Raw genomic sequence first — 19773 nt, 5'->3', positions numbered from 1 at the left:
TTAAAAGAAATGAGTGCACCTTTTATGTGCTGATAGTTTTTAATAATGTCTATATCATTATAATAAGACTTAGTCTTATGTTGCCCAATTTATGCAGTAATTTGATGTAGGAAAAATCATATGGTTAATTTTTAGCAAATGGCATCATAGTGAAACAACAAGTAGCCTGTTTTGTTAGTGTAAGATCAGTTAGATGTATTTAATTAAAACCTTTTAGTGGATCCAGTTATTCCTTTCAGTATTAAATTAAACAATTTTTAATTAGGCATAAATTTCATCTATTCCTTCTGCTTCTCTATATCCCCCATCACTTGTTTTTTCTCCCTTCAGCAGGTTTTTTAATTAAGCAGAGCTGTAACTGTGGCTTGCAAGGTGTGCCCATTTATGGCATTCTAATTTAGCTGTGAACTGTACAGTGATTTTGGATTGTTCTCACTAGAGCGTTTCAGTCCGGTTGGCAACCTTGGGGCTGAGATTTTGATTTAAAATGTGGGCAGAGTACTCCTTCTTACTCTGTGTACCTCTTAATTTTCCTCCTCTGAGTTCCACAACAAAGGAATGAGTTAGATGACACTTGGGTGGGTAGAACAGGGTTACTGTAGAACACTCTGGCTATCCTGGATCTGTTACCTTGCTGGTTTTACTCCTATGGCATTACTGATTGACTATTTCTTACTCATTTCTTCTGGTTTTAAATCTATTAAATGACTTCATTTCTTGCCCTTAGATTACATGTATGACCACTTCTAATTTTGTATTCCCCTCTGGCTATAATCTTGCAGTTAGGTTTTGGGTACTTTTCTGTAAAGCTTGGGAGACTGCTCTGAGCAAGGGGAATCACAGCAGAAGTACTGCTCTCCTCTGGCTTTGCTGAGAGTCTGCTCAAAGCTGGGTGGGTTACCTCTGTCTGCCACAGCCCTGTATCTTTTAACTCTGTGTCCTTGTCTTTTGGGATCTTTATTCCTTTGAGATGGGCACTGTTGGTGCACTTTGCTTGAATATTAGTCCAGAGCACTGTGGCTCTGGTCCCCAGCCTGTCCCAGTGGAGAGGAGGTGTCTGTGGTTCTTTCCTAGTTTGTTGTTTCCCATCTTCTCCAGCACATGTTGAGCTCCTTCCACCAAGTGAAGGTTCAGAGCCCTCTGAAAGCCTTGCGCAAACTGGTGCTTAAAAGTGATTTAGTGTGGCATTGGAACTGAAGAAAAACAGTCATAAACTGCTGCAAGTGTACATTGAAACTGTGAGTGGTTTTGGTGCAGCAAGAGATGGTGATGTACAGAATCTTCAAACAAGCCATCTTTATTTAGATGCCTTATTTTGAGCATGTTGGTTGAGGAGGGAATCAATATACACTATATCAAAACCTTCTACCTTCTAAATCTTTTGGAACAGCAACTCGTACAATAAAACCCCCTAATATTCCCCAGACAGTTGGGTGAGTTCTCTTTCTTCAACCCACTCCTTTTGTTTTTAAAACCTGTACTAATTCAGCCATTCTGGTCCTGATAAAAACTGTAGAATCCCAGTTTAATTTTTTTCTTCAATCAGTTGTGCCATTTTCAGTCATACACATCTTTTTGTACATGCAATGTCTTTTCATTCCATCCATTTTCCTGGAAGTGCTATTGAGCATGGAGACACAATATTTTTTATCTATCTACTTAAACCTCTGTCAGAGGAGATACAACACTATGAAATCTTCATCTTTAAATATCTGGACTCTAATTAGATATCCATCTTGCACCAAAGTTTTTTGCATTTAGTGTTTCCCTTTTGGAATTGTTATGTTGCTCCATCAAGCATGTGTGTATAGGCAGCTCAGATACAGCTGTGTTTTGAAACAAATAACAGGTTTGATGTCATTTGAAACGTATAACTAAATCTGAAAAGCATGACAAGGGACTTTTATACAGTGTTTTCAACCCTGTCCTCATGCTTCAAGAGTGACAGAATCACTGGAAGAGGAAACACATGAAGTACTGTTCTTCAGGCCTCTGCTCAGGATTCTCTGAGCTGAGAACTGAGTTAGATTTGAGTCTGGGGAGGTGTCTTTTTTATACAAAATCAAGAAGACTGATTTCTGCTTAAATGTGTTAATTTCCTTTAAGAAACCTGAGAGATTACAAGGTTAATAAAACAGAAAAAGTCAAAATGCTAAATCTTCCTTCACCTATTCTTCAGTTACTCAGTATTGAATAGATGATTAGTTGAAAAACCCAAAAACAACTGTCATTTTGCAAGTGTAATTAATTTATTCTTAGCTCCTTGATGGAAACCAGAATTAAAAGGATGTAGTAATATATGTGGGAGAACAAATGGAATTATGATAATGTAAGCAAATAAGAGTTGATAGATTTTATCAGAGGGCTTTTAATACTGAAGTGAAAATTGTTTTATGTAACTGTGTATAATTTACGTATTTTGAGCAATTATGAGGACTTTTCTCAAACACGTGTTATAAACAGTGTATTAATTGGAGTAAGTGTGAAGTTGCAGTTGAAAGATTTTGATATAATTAAAGATGATGACTCCTGGAGACTGAGGAGTTATTTGGTACAGATGCAAAGGAGGAGAGGGATGATTGAGAACGCAGCATTTTTAATGTTTGTCTATACACATACATACATGTATTTATATAGGTATAGAGTAGATGTGAGAAATATCTATTAAAAAGCACGCAAATTATTATATTCTACAGACTGTGCTGCTTTAATAAAAATCATTGTTCAATTTCAAGTATGAGAGGGAAATTTTCTGTCTGAAGAGTTTTCCATTTCTTCCTGAAGCACTTTGGAGCTGCAATTACTTCTCTAATAGAGCTTAATTAAGTAAGAGTGTATTCTTTATTCTGTGTTACCATTTTTAGTAGAAAAAATAAATCAGAAAGTGTTGGGGAGAACCAAATCAAGTCACGCACTTAATTCTTCAGAACAGAGAACTATTACAACCATGTCCATATAATCTCTGAGCAGCCATATTAGCTTCTGTGAATTCTTAACTGTTGGGGTTTTTTTCTCTGCTTCCAGGTGTCTGTGACCAGAGTTTTGGAATACATGTAGCAGAGTTGGCAGCTTTCCCAAAACACGTGATAGAAAGTGCAAGAGAGAAAGCATTGGAGCTGGAGGAGTTCCAAAACATTGGGAAGTCCAAGGAATCTGAAGGAGAACCACCAGCCAAGAAGTTATATAGAGAAAGAGAGGTGTGGTATCAGAAATAATTTTTAAAATTTGTTTTGCTGGAATAGCTGAAGCAAAATCGTTTAAGGATTCCGATTCCCCCAAAGCTTGAGAATAATTACCTATAATGCATTTTTCTGTAACAAAATATCTTGGCTATGATGTTCATTAGGAGTTGAAGAGATGTTCAGGGATAGTGGGTTTTGATTTAGATTAATTTCAAGTTAACATAGGCAAGAATTTTATCTAAAAATATAGTCATGAGATGGAAACTATTCTTTTTTCCTCAAAGAATAATGCCCAGCAGTACAGCTTGAGTTATACTTGAGTTATATGTGTGTGCCTGTCCAGTGGAGTTTTATTTATGCTGTGAACCAAACAGGAACTTTGTGTTCATCACTTTTGTTGACTATTTAATTTGTATGCAAAGTTTCTTGGGACTTAAGATAACAGCTTCTGTTACCATTGTGTAGAATATTCTTGGCTCTGCAGTTGGGTCACACCTGGTTTTGCTTCCCCTTATTTGAGTGTTCATTAGTGCCGAGTTCTTAGAGCCCAGTGTGATCAGATCTGTTCACACCAGAGAAAAGCTGAATACCCACCCAGCCTTCTCCTCTGTGGCCTTCCATGTCCCATCGGAACTGTCACATCTCAGAAGCTGATCATATCAAAGAACATGGCAATCAGTACCTGGAATGTCTGATGTACAGGTGTCACAAAATGAAGTTTCTTTAAAGAAGCTTTGTTAGCAGGTAGTGTAAAGGACAGCAAAGGCTGCAGGAAGCTTTTTCAGAATATCCTGTGTCGTCTTGTTGCTGGAGTAAAGAGTCCACAGCGACATCTGTGGCAGCCTCCTGGGAAATCCACATGCTTCTGCTTTGTGGCTTTCATTGGTTTTTGTCAGCAGTTGGGTCCTCCTTGCTGTGTGCATACAAACCTGCTTCCAGAGCACAGTTCTGTGTCCCAGCAGTCAGCCTGAACCTTCACAGCATTGTACCACATTTATCTCCTTCTGGCAGCCTTGGTAATACAGCAGTGTATGGAAGTCTTGAAGTGTTAGTCCATATCCAGTACACTTCCTACATTTAAAAAGCCTTTGCTCTAGACAGAGGCTGTTCCCTGTTACTTTATTTTCACTTTCAGAGGTCAACTGCATTTGTTGTTCTAGCTCAGTAAGTGGATCTGATGCTTTAGGTGAACAATCTCTGGTTTGTTCTACTTTTTACTGCCAGAAGGCTTTCCCTCCAACTACCTCAGTTGCTCCACTATTACCTTTCCTCTGTCAGGTGTCATGGTGAAGGAATTTTCAGATTAGTTGGACCTGGCTGCATGGTCCTAAGTTGGTGTAAATGAAATTGACATTGCAAACACTTGTGACAAATACAGCATCATGTTTTATTCTTTAGTGTTTCAGTAATACATAATATTCCATAAACTCTCTAGGCAATAGAATGGCAGAGCTTTAGATGTCTCACCCAGAGAATTTGTCTGCCTTGGTTAACATCATGTGTAGAGGGAAAAGGGTGCTATTACTTTTTGGAAACTTCTGCATCAGTCTTAAATGATAAGAGGAAAACTAAGTAAACTTTTCAGTAGAATTCTAAAATGCAGAGGACAAACTTCTGCATTCTGGACCAATTGTTTCCAATACAGGGATTCTGAATACTGTTCATTGCAATGTTCGTTCTTGCTATTCAAGTCAGATTGTTTAGAAGTTCCACTTTGCCTGTTTGTGTAAAAGCATATGCATAAAGCTTAATTATCATCTGTTCTCCTTGGTGACGGCCACTCTCCAGTTGCTTGGTTACAATTTGTTCTTTCCTTTTGCATATTGAAACATTGCTTTTGATTGACAGTCCCTTCTAAAAGTAACTAGTTTGGGTAATATGACCATTCTGGTGCTATTATTGCTGGCAGTCCCCACCTCATGTGGCTGCACACTGGAATTAAATGTGGAACATTTATAGGAGATCATAATGTTCAATATTGTGTTTGTGCTGATCAACTCGTGCTTTTTGCTCATGGACTGAAAAAGAACTCCCGGTACCAGCATAAGTGGTTTGTTCTGGTGTTTAGAACTTGATAGCAAGGACAAAGATAACCATGATTTTTGCCTGCACTGAGTTTCTGCTGATGAACAATACTTTGTATCTGTAGGGAATTCGGAAAATTCCTGCTTGCAATCTAAACATCCTTGCTGTTTTCTTTTCCTTCTCTTCTCTCCATTTCAGGAAGGTGAAAAGATAATTGAGGATTTTCTTTGTCAAGTGAAAGCATTGCCCCTGACAGATATGTCAGAAGAAGACATCAAAGTCAAGTTGAAACAGCTGAGAAATGATGTGCTGGCAAAGAACAACAGTTTTGTGAATGAAATAATTTCTCGAACGAAAGTTATATCATGAAATGTGTGAGAACAGGATACAGCTCTTGAAGTGTATTTTGTATTGAAAGAACTATAATTTTCTTGTCTTGTAGCTTTTATACTTCATGATACTTGTACTGATTTATGTAGGCATTTTTTCTTGGATTGTAATTATTTTGTAAAAAATTCTGAGCATATTACGTGCCAGATTCCTGCTTTAGTTGGGATCATTTTGTCCTTTTAGAAGTTTACAATAAAATGTTTTTTTCCTATCAAGAACTATTGACTGCACAAACAAAATGTGTAATATTTTACCAGAAGTGGGCTAGAAAGTCTTAACAGTTGAGGTGTCAAACAATTGCCAGAGCCTTGGAAAGCAGCAGTGCGTACACAAAATCCTGGTCCTAGACCATGATTCTTTTTCGTATGATGCGATTATATTAATTAATTCACTAAAGATTTAGTAATGCCATGTTAGTGCTCCATTAGAAGAAAAACATCTAAGTGTGTCCAGGTAGCCAGGAAGGCCAATGACATCCTGACCTGTATCAGCCATTGTGGCCAACAGGACTGGGGCAGTGATTGTCCCCCTGGGCACTGGTGAGGCCACACCTCAAGTGCTGTGTCCAGTTCGGGGCCCCTCACTACAGGAAACACATGGAGGGGGTGGAGAGACTCCAGAGAAGGGCAATGGAGCTGGGGAAGTATAGGAGATCATAATGTTCAATATTGTGTTTGTGCTGATCAACTCGTGCTTTTTGCTCATGGACTGAAAAAGAACTCCCGGTACCAGCATAAGTGGTTTGTTCTGGTGTTTAGAACTTGATAGCAAGGACAAAGATAACCATGATTTTTGCCTGCACTGAGTTTCTGCTGATGAACAATACTTTGTATCTGTAGGGAATTCGGAAAATTCCTGCTTGCAATCTAAACATCCTTGCTGTTTTCTTTTCCTTCTCTTCTCTCCATTTCAGGAAGGTGAAAAGATAATTGAGGATTTTCTTTGTCAAGTGAAAGCATTGCCCCTGACAGATATGTCAGAAGAAGACATCAAAGTCAAGTTGAAACAGCTGAGAAATGATGTGCTGGCAAAGAACAACAGTTTTGTGAATGAAATAATTTCTCGAACGAAAGTTATATCATGAAATGTGTGAGAACAGGATACAGCTCTTGAAGTGTATTTTGTATTGAAAGAACTATAATTTTCTTGTCTTGTAGCTTTTATACTTCATGATACTTGTACTGATTTATGTAGGCATTTTTTCTTGGATTGTAATTATTTTGTAAAAAATTCTGAGCATATTACGTGCCAGATTCCTGCTTTAGTTGGGATCATTTTGTCCTTTTAGAAGTTTACAATAAAATGTTTTTTTCCTATCAAGAACTATTGACTGCACAAACAAAATGTGTAATATTTTACCAGAAGTGGGCTAGAAAGTCTTAACAGTTGAGGTGTCAAACAATTGCCAGAGCCTTGGAAAGCAGCAGTGCGTACACAAAATCCTGGTCCTAGACCATGATTCTTTTTCGTATGATGCGATTATATTAATTAATTCACTAAAGATTTAGTAATGCCATGTTAGTGCTCCATTAGAAGAAAAACATCTAAGTGTGTCCAGGTAGCCAGGAAGGCCAATGACATCCTGACCTGTATCAGCCATTGTGGCCAACAGGACTGGGGCAGTGATTGTCCCCCTGGGCACTGGTGAGGCCACACCTCAAGTGCTGTGTCCAGTTCGGGGCCCCTCACTACAGGAAACACATGGAGGGGGTGGAGAGACTCCAGAGAAGGGCAATGGAGCTGGGGAAGGGTCTGGAGCACAAGTCTGAGGAGCAGCTGAGGAGCTAGCAGTGTTCAGCCTAGAAGAAAAGGAGGCTCGGGGGAAGCCTGATCTCTCTCTACAACTCCCTGGAAGGAGGTTGTAGCAGGGTGGGCAACAGTCTCTTCTCCCAAATAACAAGTGATAGGACAAGAAGAAACAGCCTCAAATTGCACCAGAGGAGTTTTAGATTGGGTATTAGGAAAAATGTCTTCACCAAAAGGCTTGTCAACACCAGGGAGCAGGCCACCTGGAGAAGTGTCAGAATCACCACCCTGGAGGTATTGACAGTATATGTAGATGTGGCACTCAGGGACATGGTTCAGTGGTGGCCTTGGCAGTGCTGGGTTAACAGTTGGACTCCATAATCTTTGGTCTTTACCAACCAGATGCTTCTGTGGTTTGCCAGAAATTTTTTGCATGTGTACCTGCACAGAGCTGGGGAGGGGTGAGGTGGGGGGGTGGGAGGGATTTTTTTTGTTTGCTGTGTGAATGGTAATGCTTCCGTGAAATATACTATAGGCCTGCTCTTCCTGCCTGAGTTGTGATAATGTGCTTATTTTGGGGGTTTTGTAATGTAAGCAGAGGTTGGGGTGAAGTTACATTTTAACTGGAACGTCTGAGCTGGTCGTGATTAGTGAGGTCTGTCTACAAAGTAAGAATACATTGATTTTTATCTGATGTGCTTCTCTCATTGAGGCAGTTTGAAAGCATGCTGGTACAAGTTTATTTTCTCCTTGAAATTTAGCATTTTAAATTGTAGCTGAAGAATACTACCTATATTTAAAACTGTCAGTGTTGAAAGACTAATGGGAAAAGGTGTTTGTCGCAGGAGAGGATAGGAATAAAGTCATGCTGAAGATGTTAGGCAAACTCTTGCTGTGTTCCGAGATTGCATCAGTGGGTGTGTGCTGGGGACAGCAGTGCTGCTGTTAAAGGTGTGCTATAGCCCTGTGTCAGGGATTAATGTGTTGCAGTGGTCTGCCTTTAAGCATTTAAGTAGTCATAAAAGAGGTGTGATGTTCAACTTGCTGTTGGATAATGCTTGTACTTAGACCAGAACTGGGACATACTAGATCTACTTCTTAACAGAAGCGCTAAAGGCTTGTTTGAGAGGTTGGAGTGCTGCCTAACACCTTTTTGGCCTTTAAATTAAAATGCATTCTACTTAAAAAGACAAAAACAGATTTGCATGTACAAGCAGCACAGTTGATGCATGGTCTGGAAAAGCACGTAAATGAAAAACGACTGTTGCATAAAGTAATGAAAAATATATCTGGTTTTGCAGTATATTGTTTCAAGCACCAAGGTATCCAAAAATGCTGCATCAAACTGCTTCGGGTGTTGCTAGAAATGGGCAGTTCCTGTGAGGGACTGGAATGGCTGCTACTGACAGCCTGTTCCTGTGTATGCTGAGATCCCTGGAGTCTGAGCAGAGATGCCCCTTTCTGTCATGTGGCATAAAACCACCAGAGGTCATCTCTTCCAGGAACTTCTCCATTTTCCCTTTGGCCCTGTGTGCACTTGAAGTGTCTACTTAGCCGAGGATTTCCTCATTAAGCTGCCATCAGCAAGAGGAGCCACTTCTCTGCTTTGACCCTGATTCCCAGTTTCCCTCAGTCCCCTTTGTTTATGTTCTTTGTGTCCACTCTTTTCTTTCTGGATGTGGTGCATCAGTTCTGTGTGTCCGCAACGTGCTGAGGACAGGCTGCTTTTATTTTTGTATTGCAGTTGGAGGCTGATAGAGCTGTTCTGTGTGACCGGATTTGCCTGTCTGAGAGTGAAAGGTGCTTGTGTGTTATTCAGGAGTGATGGACCAGCTCTGGGCAGCACCTTCTGTGTGCTTCAGAAAGGGTCTTGTGTATCTGCAGCAAAGAAGATTCAGTTTTTCTCATGCCCTTCAACACTCAAAAGGAAGAGGTGTGCAAGATAACAAGATTTTAAAACTAATCTTTTGAACTGTTTTCTCCACTACGCTTCCCCCTCCCTCTGCTGCTGGATATAGGCAAGAGAAGATCAGGCAGGGTTAAGTCTCCATATGTCAGTGCTGCTTGCAAACTGGGTTACAGGTAGTGTGATTTCATGTGAGCAGGCGGGGTGGCTATTTTTGCTACTTCCAATTTAGCTTTTTGTTCAGAAATGTACCTATGGGACAGGAGCAATTCCAGAACTTGTCTGCTTATCACAGAGCTGTGCCAGGGATGCAAAGATTATCAGAGTTTCAAAAGAAAGTAACAAGGCTGTTGAGGAGCAGTGAGGCCATGTACTGTTAGCCCGGAATAAAGATGCAAAGTTCTCTTTGCTCATTCACCTGGGAAAGCTTGGCACTGAATGCTTGCTGCAGGCACGTGGTCTTTTTGGTCTCTGCTGTTTCTCTCCATCTAGAAGGCTTTTATGAAGAAAACTGGATTACATGGGGTAAAACGAAAGAGGGGACATGAGTGAACACTGATGGAATTAATTTTCCTTTTATGATTCCACTGCCCTTTTAGTGATCAGGATCTACCTCTTTGTGTGCAGGAGCACCTGGTAGCCAGCCTGATGAGAAAGTGTTGGGTTTACCTCTTGGGTTGTGGTCAGAGGCTCCAGTCAGGGTTGGATGACTCCAGGGATCAAGCCGACAAATTGGGGAATGCTGCCTGTCAGCTCGGGACTCAGCTCTGTGTGTTGCAGCTTGCAGCTGTGCCTGTGCATCTCAAATAATAATGCAGTCGCCAAGTGGCTCTGTGTCTCTTTTCACCACTGGAGCTGAGGTGGTTCTGGAATCAGAAATGGCAGGAAAGGTACTGAGGTGAGTCCTTGCCCACTGACAGTGGCTGGAGGAGACTTTGAATCCTTGGAGAGCTTGGGCTCTCTGCTGGTGAGAACCGGCATGCTGGTGGCCTGGCTTTGTGGAACATAACAACTTTGCATTAGTTCTTGGTGGATGGAGCTGTTCTGGGCTGACAGCCACCCTGTAAGTGACTGGGACTGCTTGTGGTCTAACTTTTCCGGATACAAGACCTCATTGCTGAGGTCTGGGGTTGTGTGAGCAGTTTCATCCGGTTTGGTGTGAGATTACGATGACGATTTAAGCTGGTTTTCATGGCATTAATTTAAAGAGTTTTCGAACATCCAACCACTCACTACACAGGCTGAGCAATTTTTCTGGCTACAAAGCAGTGAGATAACTGGTCTTGCTATGCTGCAGTGGGGCAGATTTATTTGAAAAATCAAGGGGGAGAGCAATTGCTGCTCTGCATCTGAAGTAGTGTGAGGTTATGAATCGAGTTCTTTGCCTCTTGCTGACCTGGGAAGAAGGAAAACACAGCCTCAGGAGACTGAAGCCTTAGAATATAGGGGAGAGGTGCTGTCATCTTTCTGAGATGGCTGCAACCCTTGCAGGTAGAACTTGGCTCTGGATGCTGTTTGCTGAAACAGCCTTGTTAGCAGTTGTCTCTCAGATATTCCTGGTCCTCTCCCAGCCTTGCAGCTGCCTTTCCCAGCCTGTTGCCTTTCCTCTCTCTACTCCTGCCAAGCTCCTGCGCTGTTCCTGTGCACAGGGAGCACTTTGCAGTGCTACTTTTACGTATGTGTGTCTCCCTCAGCTGCCAGCAATGCTTTTTATTTGCACGGGGTGGGACAGGGCCCTGCATGTGCTGCTTTGCCAGTCAAAGTGCGGGGACGAACCTCTGCTGTTAAAGAGGGGAGTGGCAATTTCTGATCATATGTAGTGGCAGCTGGGACTTACCCTCCTGACATGCTGTCCCCCTGTCACCTGACCCAGCAGCAGTGCCTGTAGCTGAGGGAAACAATCGTGTAAAGCACATGACAGGTTGTGTTTGCTCCTGCAGCTGCAGAGTAGTGCTTTCCTAAAGGTGAGAAAATGTGTTTGCATTTTTGCCTTTGTGGGAAAAAAGGTGCCTTGGCAGCTGGTTTGAGCTGCTGGATGCCTGTGGCAGTGTCCTTAAGGATGTAATCGTTCTGTCTTTGTGGGGACAGTTGGAAAACTTACAACAGCTGTGCTAAACAAGGAGAGCTGAGGGAAAAGCTGAGAATAGATAGCCTGTTCCTACGAGAACATTTCCCCTGCTGATCCACCCCGTCCTGCTGCACACTGAAAAGTTATTGCTTGTCAGGGCGATGCGCTTGTGCCACAGGGGGTGGCTTCAATATGCTCTTTCTCCAAAAATTAGGCAACTGTTCCCCTGTGTGTTGCTGTGGACTCTGGCAATGGGCCCAGCTGCCATGGCAAAGAGCAGATCTGCACTGGAGGGCTGCTGCAGGTCACTCTGGCAGTCTGGTCCCATCTCCAGTCTGCTGCTGGACCATGCGGTGAGGGAAGCAGGAAGATGGGCAGCATTCCTAAAGTGTCTGTGCCTGCCTGAAGATGCTGCTTTATACCCTGAGGAACATGATTTTTTTTCCATACTGAGATTTTGAAATATCTTCTGTCCTGCACCTTTCTATTTGTGCACAAAACTTCCGGAAAGCGTCCACTGCTGTGGACTTCAGACCAGAGATTGTCAGTATTTTCAGCATGCCTGCTGGTTTCCCTTGTGTGGCTGTTCCTAGATGCCTCAGACAGCAGACAGTCCAAGCTTTTAAACCTCTCTGCACCCACCTGACCCCATCCAGAGCTGCCTGGGGACCTGCTCTCCCTGTGCAGGTGCAGCCAGAGTGGCACTGTAGGGAGACAGAGCCAGCAAACCGTGCCACGTGCTGCACCTCCTCCCCAAGGCCTGTGGTTCAACAAAAAACACTCTACAAAGGATCAGAAATGTAGCTGTCAGAATGTGGTCCCAAGCCTTGCAAGGAATGACAGCATGTGTTACCATGGTGCAAGCCTTGTGGGTTTTAGGTGATTGGGGAAATGCTGTTGAGAAGCAATTATCTTCTGCCTGGATATTTGCGGTAATTCTTCCTTGCGTCTTTCTGCTGTAGGTTGTTGCTGACATGAATGTCCCTTCCTTGGTTTTCAGGGTCTCAACATAATGGCAAGTAGTTTCCTTACGCTTTCAAGTGCTAATGAAGAAGGGAAAAATAAAAACCAAGCTTCATATCAATGTTCAACACCCAAATTACCAGCAAGATGATTCTGATGCTCATTTTAGTTCAGGTGCTCTGGCTGTCATCTTTTTTCGCCATGACCTGGGAGGGCAGCGTAGTTTTGGTTTCTGTACCTACTGACTCTTTTCACCTTGGGCAGATTTTTCAAGCTCACATTCCCTTTCTGCTTGCAGGAAGTCATCTTTCATATTTTCATTCTGCTGTGGCATTTATCATTCAGTGCAGGGGCACTGGGATGCGCTGTAGCAATTCGCTCGCACCTTGCTGGCAATCAATGACATTAAAAGGTAAAAAAGGAAGCCCGCTTACTTTGTGCCTGCTGTGTAAAAGGATGTGTATTGTAGTGCCCAAGGCTGGTGATATAGGTGCAGGAAACCAGGGGGTGCATGTGAGCTCTGTGAGAGTGGATGTACATCCCCAGCAAAACTGAAGCAGCCCCCAGGGTCTGAAAGCTGCACTTCTCTGTGCTGGCACAGAAGCCTGAGATAGCAAGTGACTGCACCAGCTGTGAGCAGCCACCTGGGGTAGCTCTGATAGTGCAGAGCCCACGGCGTGGTCTCTCCTTCGGTCCAGTTTGGGAGCACCCTGGTTGCTGTAGGAGCCCTGGCCACCAGCACAGGCTGGCCTTTCTCTGGAAATGTTCTAGAAGGTGTTGTTTCAGCACTCGTTTGCCCACTGCCGTTTTGCTCTAGTTATTCCCTTTAACTTAAAAAAAGTCACCTGAGACCAAAACCACCTGTTTGAGGTTGCCCCAGAAAATGAGCAGTGCTTGCTAAGCAGGCAGTGGATCACCAGCACTATGAAACACTTGCATGGCTGGGTGGCTTGCTTAAAATATTTGATCCTCAGAGGGGGAAGGTCCTGTGGGACCCCAGCTCGGACCTGTCCAGCTGCAGTGGAGCCACCTCACAGTGCAGTAACACAGCCCTGGAGAAGAGCTAACCTGGCTCTAGCAGACCTGAGCCATATTCCTGGCCATCTGATGTACAATTTCATGTACAGTAGCATTTTAATGGCTCTTTTTCTTTTTGGTTTTTGGACTCTGGGAAGGAGATCAATTTCCGAAAGGGAAACCTTGCAGAAGCCCCTCTTTCTGTGCTGCTGTGGCTGGATTTCAAGGATGATTTAGTATGATAAACACTGGTTATGAGAAAACTGCAGTGCTGTTTATCTTTCTGCCGTGGAGAGGCACAAGATTAACTCTGTAATCTCTCTTGTAAGAGATGTGCTCACTCAGTGTGAATTGGAGGAGCTGCAAGAAGTAAATGCTTTTTTTCACCCTGAGATTAGACTGGCTGTTGATTTGGCCCATGAATCCATGCTAATGCTGTTGTGCTCTCAGTAGTTCTCAATGGTTTAATTTCTCTCTGGAGTGTAGTTTGTAGATAAAAGTGTAATTTTCTTACTGGAAAACTTCGAAAGCTGATGAGTATCTTACCCATTAGTATTACAAAGTTCAGTTTTACTGGTTTTTTAAGAATGAGGACTGGTCTCCATCAGTGACTAGATGCTTATTTATCCTGTGCACGAGAGGAAATCAAACCATCCAAGGCTTTGCTGCACCTCCCACGCATCCTGAAGCATGCATTTCTTAGGATTTTTCTTTTCCTATTACCCTTATCAAAGGACATCATTCAAGGCATCAGGCTGCTTGAAGGTGTTTAATGTGAACAAGGAGTTTTTTGAGGGAGTGTGGTAACCAGTGTAGTAATCTGACATTTGCAGATAATGCCTGAAAACTTGCTCCTTGGCCCTTCCAGGAGGACACAGCAGCATGCCTGGTACGAAATCCTGAGCTGCTGTGCCTGCTTTGGGCCAGTCCCTTTATGAGGCCTGCCTAAGTAGGATCTTTATCCAAATGGGGAAATTTAGTCTAGAAAATAGATTGCAATGCATCTGGTCTATAGAGAGCAGGCAGCCATTAATGCATTTCACAGGGAGCTCAAAGAAACCTCCGTAACCATCAGTCAGGAGGGTTTTGGAAAACCTTTGCGTGGCTGTAGGTGTCAAGTGCGTTGTCTGCTTTTGAGATGGTGTTGGACACCTTTGGTTGCTGAAGGAGGGATGCTCGTCTCTGCCTCTGCTGCAGTTTAGTGTATCCCCAAACACAGTCCTGCTTTGCACTGCAGCCAGCACAGTGCAAATGCTCAATGTAAATCCCTCTGGTTTTAGGGCTGTGGAAAACAGGGAGGAGAGGAGAAGCCCAGCCATGAGGAGCATGTGCTTAAACTGCAGTGGTACAAATGGAGAACCACAGGGTGTTCACCTCATGTACCACAGTCTGCTTGGCTTTGCTGTTATGTGAGTTAGTGACAAAGCTTGCACTGATTTGAATAGAGCGGGACGAGGTCACCGTAAGTCTGTGTGTGATGTTTCAATTCTCACTTCCTTGGGTAGTGAAAACAAGCCCTGAGCCCTTTGAAGCTGAATGGGGTTCTGAACATGAAGGCTGAAGTGTGGGGCCCCTGCACAGGCTCTGGGTGTGGAGGACCAGTGCATGGTTAGTCAGAAACCACCACTGAAAGCACCTCAGTCTTTAATTAGTCACCAGGAGAGCTGCTCTATACCAGACCCCTTTGCATTCACTGTCCTCTCATCTCTGTTTCTCCCTGACTTTGTGGCTGTTGCCTGTCTTCTCCATCTCTTTGTTACCTGTCTGTTGTTATCCTCCCTTCCCCTGTCTGGGGCACCATGGATGTTGGCTGGAACACAGCTTGGTGATGAGGGAAGCACATGACAGGGCTAAGCAGGGAGCAAATCCTCTGTGGGCAGGTGGGAGAGGCTGCAATTTTTGGATGCCCTTCACATGCTGCTCTAAAAAAGCCACACAAACAAACAAACCAGCAGAAGCTGTTTGCACTCAGAAAATAGCCCTCTTTCTTCTTTTGAAAAAAATGTACACATTTTCAGTTCCAGCTGAGGAGGAAAGTGGCTGCAAGGATCCATGCTCCTGAATGTGTGCAGGCAGAACAGCTCCAGGATTGGATGGCAGAAAGCTTGATGCCATCAGGTTGTCTTGTGCCTGCTGAAAATTCACCTTTCTAGAAATGCTTTTCCCCACTGTTCTGCACCCTCTGTCAGGCCATGTTAAAAACATCCATGAGAGCAGATGAGCTGTGATGAGTAGGATGTGAGTCCCTGTGGCAGAGTGTGAGCTTGGCTGTGGAAAAACCCTGGCTGGGCTCTGCTTGTGGCAGTTTCAGAGAGACCAGCTAGAAACTAGACTAACAAAAATAAGTTCTCAGCTTCAATGTACCCTGAAATTCAGCAGTTCCTATTTTAAAATGGACTGAGTGGCCAAAAATCGTTGCTGGAAAAACTATATAGAAAGATGTTGGGTTTTATCCAGTTCATAGTGGAAAAGCACATGGACAGGCATCCTCACTGCTGTCCTGAAAGAAAAAGGGCTCTTTGCTTCCCCCCTGAAGCAGGACCCTAAATAAAACCACTCGGGTATCACCCTCACCCCCCAACTCAGCCCCTTTCTGGGGAGAGCAGCATTTATTCCAACCCATCTTTTTAGTGGCTTGCAACTCTATAGCCTGTCCAGATAGAAATGCCCATTGATGATATATTGGGATTGGAAGGACTAGATTTGTTCAGCAGTGGGGGAAGAAAATCCATGCGATTTCTCTCTCCCTGGAGTGTCTCTGCAGCCCATGACATTTAACCACGGAGTAGAAAACCTTGGCACTTTGAGCTGAACACCACACTGTGGTGGCCGATTGGCAGGATGCTTGTTCAGTCCTGTTAATCTATCCCAGTTTGGATTCCCCGGTTGGCTGTTGGCCTCTACCCCTCATCACCCCCCCAGAGCTTCCCCATTGGTCCCCGTTCCCTGGTTCTGCCTTTTCCCCGCCCCCAGATAAAACTCTGAGTTTCGGGATCATGTTGGTTTTTGCCCCTGCACCCTTTGACAGTGTAGCAGCAATAAATGCTCCTGCCGGAACGCACACAAATGCCCTTCTCGACTCTTTGCTACTGACAATAATACTGAACCCACCCGTGCGTCTGTGGGGGCGCACGGGACCCTACAGAGCCAGGCAGGGACAGTAATACCACACCCCTCACAAGGCAAATATTGCCTGCTCAGAGCTCTCCTCAGGATCTCAACATCCGCCTTGCAGGTGCTTTAATACCGCCCACAACAAATTTCCTGCCTGCACAAGAAAGCACTGAACCAAGCAGGGACAAGCTCTCTGAAAGATGATGCTCCCAGACTCCCAGAGCTGCCAGCACGGTGTGTTAAACACTAATGGGGTACTAGAAAAATACTGGAGGGTGTAGGACTGATGCTAATAACACCCAGCTGCAGTTTCTGGAGTTTTAAAAGATTTTAGAGAAAAGATGACTGACAGTGCTGAATGATGCAGTGAATGCATCCTCTCCTGACTATATGGGGTGCTACTGGTGCTGACTTGAGCATATCAAAATCATCTCTTGTCCTGAGAAACCTTCCCTGGGCATCTGTGGGTACCAGCAGAGTCTTGGAATGATTTTCTTTATGGGGGCTGTTTCTCTCCTGGCAGGTTGTGCAGATCCTCTATGTCAGCACCACATTCTAATCAGAAGTGGGAGATATGGGAATGGTGCCACTGCTGAGCCAAAGGGCTGATGGGCAGAGAGGAAATGTACCAGATAAACAGGATGAGAGGAAATGGTTAGATTGGATATTAGGAAATTATTTTTCATGGAAAAGGTTGTCAACTATTGTAACAGGCTGCCCAGGGAAGTGGTGGAGTCACCATCCCTGGAGGTATTTAAAAGTGATGTAGATGGGACACGGTTTAGTGGTGGGCTTGGCAGTGCTGGGTTAATGACTGGACTTAGTGATCCTAAGGTTCTTTCCCAACTTTAATGATTCTGTAATTCTATGATTCTCTGAAAGAGAAGTGTCACCCTGAATGCCAGGCTCCTGCCAGCCCACCAGCCCTCCTTTCATTCTGTTGGGCAAAGACAATTTCTTAAAAACCCTTTAATAAAATTATGTTCTTAATAAAACAGCTTTTGAGTCTCCTCTGCTGGAGTTATTTTGTATTTATTCGCTTGAAGGGCATCCAGGAGCACTTCTTTGTGCACCAGTGCCAAACTACCTTCTCCTTGCAAATGGGATGGATGTTGGCAGTGCTCTGGGTGCTGCCTCGGGCTGACAAGCGAGCTGAGTGTCATTGTGTCTGCACAACTGCTGCCACGCCTGGGGCCCTGTGGCACTGCAGGTGATGCAGGAGCCACCTTGCCAGGGAGACCTGGGCACTGTGGTGGCACCCATTCTCCTGCTCAGAGTTTGGATCCTGAGGTGTCCTGCAGGTGTGACCAAAGTGAGAGGCAGGAAGCTGGGAGATGGGTAAAACACCCCCAGTGGAAGTGCTGAGACCCCTTTGGTGTTCCCATCCCTCCCAGTCAATTTGTGCAGGAATAGCTCTGGGAGAAGAGTCTGCTGAGATGGATGCTGGTCAGCCCCCAAGTGCAGCCCAAATTCCCCCAAAGGCACCCAGGTCTCCCCACATTTGGCTTTAGGGCTTTGGGCAGCTGACCCCGTGCCTGGCAGTGCACAGGGAGTTATCCCCCACCTGCATTGGCTGCTGCCTCTGCCTGTGTTAAGTTGTATTTTCTTACTGTGGAGATGCACAGAGGGTGTTTGAGCCCTCTCTGATGGTATGTGCTGGCTGCACCCATCTGCAGCACCTCTGTGGAAAAGCAAACAAGAGCACCCGTGACATGAGGCAGGATTTTGCACTGGTTATGTTTCCATTTGCTTTGGAAAATGAAATGATGTGCTCTAGCAAGAAAGTGCTGTGATATTTCTGGGGATTTTACAGCAGAGCCTGTCTGTGGCTCCAGATTTCTCTGTAGTCTCTGCTCTTTGTAGGTGAAACCAATCAAAAAGAGTGAACAATCCCCCCCAATTGTTTTCACGTGCACTTTTGAAGTAATTTTTTTACAGCATTGCTGTGTAGATCAAAATGCATTTAGGTTGGGATGTGATACCATAAAAAAACTTCTAAAAAGTTAGCTCATTGACTTTTCAGTGCCTAGGTACAAAGGAAAAATAAAGTAATTTTTAGGATGGCTTTTAAAATTGCTGAGAGATGCAGCTGTCTTTTCACTGGCAGCTTCAAAACCTAGAGCTATGCTTTTTTTAGAGTACTTTGATAAATGGATGTTTTGTTACAATTCCACTGAACTGAGCTGCTTTCTGATTCCTGCCTCCTAGTTCTGATACCTGCACGATGGAGGATTTGTCCCCAACAGCTTTTTACATGGCAACATCTGCTTTCAGCTCTTTCAACTGCCTTTAATAACAAAACTCTCAGTGCCCTGATGTCCACTTTTACCAACTTTATGTGCACAAGTTGGTTTGGTGAAAAGTTCAGAAACTGCTGAATATTCTATGTTTCTGCTGGAGCCAAGATGCTCAAGATTTGTAAGGTCAGGACTCTGATTATCTGCAGGAGCTACCACACAGAAAAATGTGCTGCCTACAGCGTTGGTCTGGGGCTCAAGGATCTGCTGTAAATTCCTGCACAGGTCTCCCATGTTGTGGTGGACAAGTCCTCATCTCTCTGGTATCTTTCTGTGTATAGACTCACTGAATCATTCATGTTGGAAAAGACTCACGAGACCATCAAATAACGTATATGAAATGAAGGTGCCAAAAATGTCTCATTCAGAGGCTTGTGGAGAAGCTTACAGCTGGTCATGAGATGCTTGGAAATCACCAGCGACAGAAGGGAGCCAAGATGGAGTATCTGATTCATCCACAGGCTTCTCATTATTGATAATGCTCTGAGGGGCTAGAAAAAAGGTAATTGCACTTCAGATGGAAACAGTGACTAAAAAATGATCCTTGGTGGTTCATTTTTTTTTCTCTAAAGGGCTGTGGATACAGCCTGTAACTGCCTATAACCATTTTTAATATGAGGTAATTTCTGCTTTAATGATCTCGCAGTTCTCAAGGATATGCTAACACTTACCACCAACTATTAGATCTACATAGGAGTATTTCACTTCTTCAGTACTAGCACAGATGATGCTCATGAGAGGTTGCTTAATTATACCTACATTTTGGAAGATGAGAAACAAAAAAAAATATTAGTAAAAATCAACATGATTATATGGGTGTGAATAATCTTGTCCATACTGGCTTTTTCCTTTCTGATTTGCAGAGATTTCAGGGATGAATGTTTCTCTCCCTGTACAATTCAGATGAATTGGTTTGATTTTGCATTGCAAATGTAGTTGATGTAATGAGACACGGACTTTTGCAGCTCCTGGTGCAGACATGGCTCTGGCCAGGAGTGCAGGAGAAGAATTCTGACCCTGTCTGACCAGGCAGGAGTGAGCTGGAGAGAGCCTGAAGCACATGGA

General features: G+C 43.8%; 1 protein-coding gene across 1 annotated transcript in view; it reads left to right on the top strand.

Moving 5' to 3' along the window:
• The window catches only part of MSH2 (mutS homolog 2), a 43375-nt gene extending 37560 nt beyond the window's left edge, over nucleotides 1–5815 (top strand). Inside the window, exons 14-15 of the mRNA XM_017730117.1 lie at nucleotides 3025–3197; nucleotides 5406–5815. Of these exons, the coding sequence (XP_017585606.1) occupies nucleotides 3025–3197; nucleotides 5406–5576 (344 nt within the window). The 3' untranslated portion in view covers nucleotides 5577–5815. The remainder of the gene's footprint in view (nucleotides 1–3024; nucleotides 3198–5405) is intronic.
• The last annotated feature ends 13958 nt before the right edge of the window (nucleotides 5816–19773 follow it).

Source organism: Corvus brachyrhynchos, unplaced genomic scaffold (genome assembly GCF_000691975.1).
Source record: "Corvus brachyrhynchos isolate BGI_N302 unplaced genomic scaffold, ASM69197v1 scaffold101, whole genome shotgun sequence".
Classification (NCBI taxonomy): Eukaryota; Metazoa; Chordata; class Aves; order Passeriformes; family Corvidae; genus Corvus; species Corvus brachyrhynchos.
The sequence above is the reverse complement of the archived record's forward strand: the minus strand, read 5'-3'. Positions and strand labels throughout refer to the sequence as shown.